The sequence below is a fragment of the Merops nubicus genome, unplaced genomic scaffold (assembly GCF_000691845.1).
Source record: "Merops nubicus isolate BGI_N331 unplaced genomic scaffold, ASM69184v1 scaffold10826, whole genome shotgun sequence".
Taxonomy (NCBI): Eukaryota; Metazoa; Chordata; class Aves; order Coraciiformes; family Meropidae; genus Merops; species Merops nubicus.
Window position 1 is genome coordinate 96,421 of NW_008614374.1, and position 8,750 is coordinate 105,170.

At 40.2% G+C, this 8,750-nt stretch overlaps 1 protein-coding gene across 1 annotated transcript in view; it reads left to right on the forward strand.

Moving 5' to 3' along the window:
- Window positions 1–7,754, forward strand: part of LOC103774782 (PH domain leucine-rich repeat-containing protein phosphatase 1-like) — a gene marked incomplete at its 3' end in the record, with an annotated part of 34,923 nt that extends 27,169 nt beyond the window's left edge. Inside the window, exons 5-9 of the mRNA XM_008942207.1 lie at window positions 1,235–1,381; window positions 1,918–2,148; window positions 4,149–4,351; window positions 5,992–6,052; window positions 7,659–7,754. Of these exons, the coding sequence (XP_008940455.1) occupies window positions 1,235–1,381; window positions 1,918–2,148; window positions 4,149–4,351; window positions 5,992–6,052; window positions 7,659–7,754 (738 nt within the window). The remainder of the gene's footprint in view (window positions 1–1,234; window positions 1,382–1,917; window positions 2,149–4,148; window positions 4,352–5,991; window positions 6,053–7,658) is intronic.
- Window positions 7,755–8,750: the final 996 nt, after the last annotated feature.

The following is an 8,750-nucleotide window of genomic DNA, read 5'->3' on the forward strand; positions in this document are numbered from 1 at the left end:
ATGTGGAACAGTTATTGCACTACAGAATTATCCCAAATTTCAAGGCTTATAGGTCAATATCTGTGGCCTAAGTCTACAGTTATCTTGAAGATAAATGCAGGATTGTGCATTTCAGTTCTAGGTTCAAGATTTTTAAGACCTTTCAAAACAGAGGAATATGAAGACCTAATATTTAAAATGTCCATTTTCATTCTGGCTATCAGCCCTCATTAACATCAGCTAGCTTACCCTGTCTTCCTTTTTATTTTGTAAAACTCCATACTTCACTTGCAACCCCCCACTGAAATACGATATGATTTTCATATTGAGTTTTAGTCTGATGTAAGTTTGATTTTAGGTAATACTAGATGTGTGTGCCAGTTGATTGCAGTAGCTGTTAAGAATTTTTAAGGGCCTTCTGGTGTTAAAACTCTTCAACCTTTTAATACTTGATGCATTTTCTGTCCATGTTTTCTGCTCAGGGAAGGACAAAGTGCTTTGAGGTAAGAATCGGACTCGTCTGGTAGGTTGAAGTCCCTCATGGGAGCAAGTGCTTGTGATTTTGAGAATTCTGCTAGCTGCTTGTAGAACACTTCCATTCCCTCCTCATCCTGGTTGGGTTGTATATAACAGACTCCTGCCAGGATATCTGCCTTGTTGGCCTGAATGTGCTGGGCTGATGCAGATGCTGTGGATGCACTGACACATACTGTCAGAGATTACTTTCATGTGGAACATCAGTGCTCATAGGTGTGGTTTGGCTTCCATTGTCGTGTTATATAAAAGCCTACTTGCAGAAGTAAAGGACTTGAGCCTTAATGAAAGGAAAATGAAATCCAAATAAAATGTCCTGGTGTAAACCATGCCAGACAAGAAACTTCCTCCCATCTATTGGAATCTGACACAGATCTTTTCATTCATCCTTTTACTTGCCTTCAGGCTTACCTCCCAGTGGTTGTTAGGCAACCATAATGACATTGCTGAACATTCAGGATGGCTAATTGGATTGTCCCCTTCTTGGGTTTTTTGTTTGAATAGTCTTGGTCAACTTTTATAAAGTAACCACATGCAAGTTACTTCATTGGCTGATGTGATAAAACAAAGGCCTTTTAAGAGTCCTGATAAATGTCAAGGACAAATTTTGAAATCTTTGAGCTTTGACATCATATTTAACTGAAAGTGTAAGAATTTGCCTCTGTCACTACAGAAGTCTTGCTAAATTCTGCCTTTTTTTTTTTTCCTCCTCTTGTTATAGATTCACCAAGTTGAAGAGCCTTAACCTTTCCAATAATAATTTAGGAGACTTCCCACTGGCAGTCTGCAGTATCCCAACCCTGACGGAACTCAACGTGTCCTGCAATGCCCTCAGAAGTGTTCCAGCAGTTGTAGGCGAAATGCACAAGCAAGTACTTTATTAAAACTTAATGTATACAGCCTGAAAATAAAGGCAGCAAGCAGTTTCATGACTCTGTATGTAATCTTGCTATGACAAACAGTTTAAACTTAGAGGGTTTTGTCAGAGGAGACTGGCTTATAGATCTGTATTGGAAGTGTGGATGGAGGGGAAGCACACTTTGTGTCTTGAAGTTCTTCCAGCCCCCAACATTTGACACAAAGGTCACCTTCACAGTGAAGAAAATCCGTAAACCTCCTTGCTTATGTGCTCTAGCCATCATCACAATTCACAGTTCTAGAAGTGTTTGAAGATACGATACCACTCTCAGCCTACATTTCATAGTTGCCAAGGCTTTAAATTAGTTGGTTGGTGTCTTCTGTAGCACATATTAGTGTTATTCTTAACATTTTTCTTTCTTCTGCCCTTTTGTATATTTTATGTCACTGTAACTGCAGCAGATTTGTGTGTTCATAGGAGGGAAATGTGATTTAAGAGGTCACTCACTTTCTTCACTCCTCCTTTCCCTCCTCTGCTTGTAACAGCTTGCAGACATTTTTGCTGGATGGCAACTTTCTCCAGTCCCTTCCTGATGAATTGGAGCATATGCATCATCTCAGCTACATCAGTCTCTCCTTCAATGAATTCACTGACATTCCAGAGGTGCTGGAGAAGCTGACTGCCATGGATAAGCTCTGTATGTCAGGAAACTGCATGGATACCCTGAACCTGCAGGTGTTAAAAAGGATGCCTCATATTAAGCATGTGGACCTAAGGTAGGTATTTGGAAAAGAGGAAGACTAAATGGGTCTAAATTATTGGTGTTGAAACAGTTTCTCATTGGCTCTCAGAAAAGCCCCCAGGTATGTATCTGTTAGTCCCTTGAACCGTGTTTCTGGTGGTATTGTCTGACTAGGAGCACTTGCCATGGCTTAGCACTCTGCTATGAGGAGGAGGTAGCGTTCAGGGGGATCAACAGATAGGAAGAGTTTTTGTGGAAATTAGTGTTTACACCAAAAGATCAAACAAAAGAAAGCATGGAGACTGGTGATTCCTGTAGTTCTTGTTGCTACAGTGTTAATGTTATTAATATAAATGATTGTCCCTGACCTAAAAGGTTTCTGCCTAAAATGTTACAGATGCATAAGAAGAAAAGGGCAGTGAAGGTAGAAGGACAAAAATAAATATTTTAATATTTCTTGGTATGGTAGAAAGCTTAGTCCATCATGAGTAACATTTTATTAATGCTTTCAGCAGAGTCTAAACACATCTTTATTACAAATGGCTCTGGTATGAGGTAGTTCTTGCTTCTTATGGTATTTGAAGAAGCCATCTTCTACAATCAGCTGGGCAAGGCTCAGTTCAGAGCCAAATAATGGTGAATTTTGGGACCATTTAGTTAAGCTAGTCAAGCTAAAACTTTGTGTACCGTACTGCCGTGGAGCTGTCAAAGTCAGCTTGCAGTCAAGGAAGGGCCAGCATAAGTTAAAAAAACAGCTAAAATAGATTGATGAATTCTGAAGCATTTATGGTACGGTTGAAATACATCTGTGTGTTTGTTTGCTTTTAACCTGCACACAACTACGTTTGCTTTAGAGTAGAGATGCTGTGGCTGAGCTGGCCAGGAGTTCCAGCATGGTGCAGTTCCAGCCCCCTCACTGTCTGCTGTGTCCTTTCTGCACTGGGCAGTGAGTGGTGTGGTTCTCTCAAACACTACCTGGGACGCCACGTGTCAAACGCATTGGGAAACTGTACTTGCTGCACAGGCAAGTGCTTTGCTTCAGTGAAACCAGAAGGAAGCACTGCTTGTAAATTGAGAGCAGAAAAGTAAGCTAGGGTGTTGGAGGGGACACATTACCCAATTTCTTTTAACTGGAAAATGCAGCTACTCTGAAAACGCAACTGTTACACAGAGGGCAACTCTTTCAAAAGCAAGAGCAACAACAGAACTGTAGCTATTTGCCCTTATCCTCCCTAGGGAGGCTTAGTGGGCCAGCAGAAGTTAATATACCGATTTTGGTGTTCTGATCAGAGCTGGGAATTTTTAACTGAACTCTTTGGGGTGCTCTGCAGTCTGAAACATTGCTAGGTTACAGATAATCTCATTCAGTTTTAACTTCTGGGAAAGTTGTGGAGTATTGGCAGAGTCAACATTCTGCAGTGAAGATGTGATAAAACCTGTTCTCTTTGTCTGACAGGCCCACTTGTCTTGGGTTTTTGCTTTGTTTTCTTTCAACAACCATTTTCAAGTCTCTGAATTTGCTTGCTGTGGAACATGGTGATGCAAGAGGGAATATATGAGAATTCATAAATTTCAATTTGATCTTTTAGAAAGGCAAGATACTTCAGTACCTTCAGTTTACTCATATCTGCCAGGCTTTTCTGGCAGATGCTCATGATAGGCCAGCAGAAACTGTAGATGTTTTGTTCTTTTCCAGACTGTCATGCACAAGTAAGAAACAGATCATCTTTTATTTTTATAGACACAATAAGAGTAATACTTACTATGTCGCAGAGCTTTTTATCAGTAGTTTTCAAAGTAGTTTAGAGAGGAGATTGCTGTCATCATTCCCTTGTCATGATGGATAAAACAACAAAGTGGATCCATGCTGCTTTTAAAATACTGTAACAAAGGGGGAAAATATTTAAAATTGACCTTGACCAGAACTTGGAGTCATGCTGGTTTAATCCAGGGCACCTGGTTGTAGAGTGAGCATTGGTTTGTCAGTAGGAGTCTGCCATATAACTACATTTAATCTCCTCTTTTGTCTGCCAGATTGAATTCAATTAGGAGGTTGGAGGCCACTGACATAGATTTTCTGCATCATGTGACCCAACTGGATCTCAGAGACAACAAACTGGGGGAGCTGGATGCAACAGTTTTTAACAATGTTGAAGTGTTACACTGTGAACGGAACCAGCTGGTAACCCTCAAAATCAGTGGCTATTTCCTCAAAGCACTGTATGCTTCCTCCAACGGTAAGCGCTTCCTCAGTGCAGTTGTGGTGGTGTCATCTGGCAGGGCTTCATACCTGGTTGTCTTGGGGGGTGCTTGTGGAGTGCAGTGCACATATCAGGAGGAGTCAGGAGGCTCTTGATGTGACCCTTGGATAAAGGGGTTCACATGTGCTGTGTCACGCTACTGGCAGTTTGCAGCTTCAGAAAGTGGTGTTCCAGTAACACTGGGCTACTGATTGGGAGGTTTCAAAACAGTGAAAATTAGAGAATTTGGGCTGAAATTCCTCCCTGTCTCAGCAAGGAGGGGTCTTGAAGCTGTCAGTACATTTGGTTTATTAATGGGTTGCTTTACTAACATAAGGGGTTTGTTGCTTTTCCCCAGAGCTAAGAAATTTTAAATAAGTGTCTGTTTGTGAGACAAGCTAAAACAATGTATCTTTTTGCTACTACTTGTGGCTGCTTACTCTGGCCAGAAAGCTCCAAAATCTGTAATGAGTAACTTCATTTATATTCTATAATAAAAATGCAGCCTTTTTCAGTTGAATAGCTTCTGTGTTTCCTGAATAGGATTTGTTTTATCTATCTCTGGAAGCTGCTGTTACTTAAAATACTCAGTTTTCACCACCGTTTTTATTTTTGGAGTGCTTTGGTATGGAATAAACAAAATACAAGCTCAAAGAGCTGTGTGAATTTGATGAACAGTCTGAACTGTCTTTAAAAGGCTGTCATCTCAGTGATATCCAAGCCTTTGCCTTCATTAAGTATTCATGCCAGGATCTTTGTAGCTGAGAAAAGTTCACATTATCTGAGCATGTGCTGTGTAATGTGAGCTGAGAACCCAAGTCATCCCAATATCTTGTAATCAAATGCCTGTTTGGTCTTGCTGTTCTTGCTGGCTATCCTCTATTTGCACCCTCAACCACCTTGTTTTAGTCTCATCTTCCAAGGGAACCATGATGCTTGTCACACTTTAGTGGATTTTCTGTAGGCTTAAATAAATGTCAGCTGGCTTTGTTTCAACCTTAATGCTAAGAATTACCTATCTAAATGCCTTAGACCATGTAGTACTGTTGAAGCAATCAAAATGTAACCTTGCTAGCAGTAATTGAGATGCTGTGAAAGGTCTGAAAGGCTGCCTGCAACTAGGAACTCCACATGCAAAGGATTATATAATGTGTTGAAAAAAATATTCTGGTTCTTGTCATGACCTGGAAGACTCAGATCTGTTCAGTAGCTGCTTGTTGCAGAGTGGCTAGTCTCCCTTCCCGTGCCTGTACCATTACTGATCAGTGGGGGAAACAAAAAAAAAAAACTAGAGCAGGTTTGTGATTGACTATTCTGGGCAAAGCGTGGTGGAGATGAAGTTACAACTCTAAGACAAAAATGGACAAAATGAGAATTTGCCATGAAACTTTTAAAATACTACAGTTTCACCTCTCTGATCAGTTATGCAGTCTCTGTCTTAGCAAGTACAATGTAAAGTAGTAAACGTACTCTGTCATAATAAAAAAACAAAACTCAGTCTAAAAAGGTCCTGATCCCCAGGTGTTTTTGTTTGGTGTTTTTTGTTTTGTTTTGTTTTGGGTTTTTTTGTTTGTTTTTTTTTTTTTAAGTGCAAATTTTTATCACCACTTTTGTTTTTATATTTTTTTTGCCCCTAGAACTTGTTCACCTTGATGTGTATCCTGTTCCTAATTGCCTGGCTTATATGGATATTTCTAGGTAAGAATATGTTGTTTTGTTGGTTTTTTTTTTCTTGGGCCTGCAAAATACATGTCAATGAGGCTTATGGAAAAATGGCATTCACTGGTGTTTTACTGGGTGGGAATGAAGAAAGGAATTGGACCTTGAGGTTGTGAGAAGATTGATTTCAGAGTTAGAGGATGGGCTTTTTTCTCCTGGCCAATTCTTCCCTGTTTCCTTTTTATAGATTTAATTTTATTTTTCTTGTAATGTAAACCCAAAATGTGCCTTTATAGTGAAAGGGGAAGAGTTTCCCTGATCTGAAGATTTCTTGTTGGATGGAAATATAGCACAATGATTCCAACATACACCAATATGAAACACGTATGTAAGTTCCTTTCTGGATATGTCAGCGTCACAAGCCCAGTGTAGATGATGGTTTGATGGTTTACTTGTCAGTTTGGCAGCTCCTGCAGGTCATTGTTCTCAGCAGCCCTGGCTGCAGCAGGGATGTCTGCAGTTGTCATTTGAATGCATTCTTAAATCTCCTCTCCAATGAGGGAGGTGAGATAAGGAAAGAAATGGAAAAGGAGGTGTTTTCATTTGGTTTACAATTTAAGGACTGAATCGGGAGAACACTTTATACATATGCACAATGTCTGTATTATTTAAGGAGTTACTCATCTGCCTGTTGAAGTGATAAGATTATCACTTAATTAAGTCTGCTTAAAGTGCTCTTAAGCTGTTGAGGGTGATTGTAACAATTAGCGAGTTAACTTGGGTGAATAGCCATCAACCTCAAAGTTTCATCAACCAAGAGTTACTTGCATTGTGCACCTAAATGTAAAGGGCATTGCATGAATAAACTATAGTATACCAAGTTCATGAATGAACTTGAATATTAATTTGTTCATGCTGTATACCTGAGCTTCAAGTCTGCAAGTGCCTGTTATTATTTGATGCCAGGTTTTGCATCTGTGTGTGCTAACAGAAGGTAGTGGCTATGTGAATGCACACCCCCCACCTCCTCCATGTGTTTTGTGCTGCTAATTTTTGTCTTTAAGGCAAGATACATGGGTGCACCACTGTACCTAGCTGCATGTTTTCAGTGCAGTATTTGGAACAACTTACCTCTGAGAACTTAATTTTTAGAAGGGTTAAGCTTCTGTGAAGACAAATGCAAGAAAAGCAAAACGCTTTACTTAAAGATGTACATAAAGATTTTGCTCTGTTCTGTGAGATAGCTGGGAATTGGTAGAGTGGGCTTCAGGACTGAATACATGGGGGATCAAAGAGGTGTTTCAGCTGTATAGGGTGTGAATATCTTCTGAGGAACATCTCACAAATTTTCTTTGCCATGACATCTTCATCTCTTAATACTTCTTCCCCAATAACTTGGAAGCAGCTTTTTCCATTTTCATGGTGGCTGCACATCTAGGGAGATAATAAAGCTGTTAGCTTTCTGAACTGTTCACTGAGGGCCTTACTGCCCTGATGGTGCCCTGAGAGAGCCAGAGGTAATGCGATTTCATAGGAAACGTTGTGCAGGAGATACGTTTCCTGCAGGTACTGAGGCTGTGTTCTTAATAGCCTTTACCTCTCCAATTATCATTCAGATATGCTTCTTTGTGTTCTTTATTAATAGAAATCACCTGGAAAGCCTGCCTGAGTGGGTGTGTGACAGCAGGAAACTGGAAGTGTTGGACGTTGGCCACAATCAGATCCGTGAGCTGCCTGCCCGGTGAGTCTTGCAGGCTGGTTGCACAATGTGGAACAGGATAAATGATTTAGAAATAATTGCTGATTCAGTGTTTAGCTTGTTCCAGTGAGTGTCAGGCCCGTTTTATCTCCTGATTTTATTTTTACTTTGTGGGGTGTCATCATGCTTCAAACTTCCACCCAGCCTTTCTTCTTTTACCTTCATGCAGAGAAAGCAGTGCCTTTGAACTCCAGGTAGAAGTTTTGAAGCTCTTCATACGGTTGTTTAGGCAGGAAAGTCCTTCATTTTTAATACTGAATATTAAATATTTACAGCTATAACTTTGCATGACAGTTTAGAGATCCAGAACCTGTAATTTAGTTTCAGCTGTGCCTAGAAACCCCAGTTTACAACCCTGAGTGAAAAGAGTTGAGACAAAAAGCTAAAAACTCATCAAGCAAGCAGACACCTGCAAGTAGAGCAAGCTCCTTCACTACAAAGGTGATCACTTGTCGAAGAGTCTAAACTTAAAATAAATAAAAATGATAGGAAAGCAAGTGGACAGGAAGAAAACTAGGAGTTGATTTTAAATAATTGGGTTTTTTTCGAAAGAGACCTGTTCCGGGTGGGTATACTGGTCAGGTGCTATTATTGAGAATTGTTAAGTCCCTGACTTCAGTGGAAGAGAGATGCCATTCTTGACTGCTCTTTACACTTCAAAAGAGGTGTTGTGAAAGAGGGAGAACATACTAGGCACGAAGGGTAAAATTGCATGGAGATGTTCAGAGCTATTGAAGGTTGTAGACAGCTAGCATATGATCAAATATTTTCTTTATGGAGCTGTGCAGCACAGAAGAGCATCAGAAACAACAACCAAGAAAAGGGATAATTTTGTCTGGGGCAGATGAATGTGCTATATGGTGTAAACTGACAGGTTTAGTGTCAGAAATGGGAAGAGAATACATTTTAGAAATGTGGGCAGAAAAGGATATGAAGAGATTTGCTGAGCAAACTCAGGGATCAGTGCTGGGACCAGTC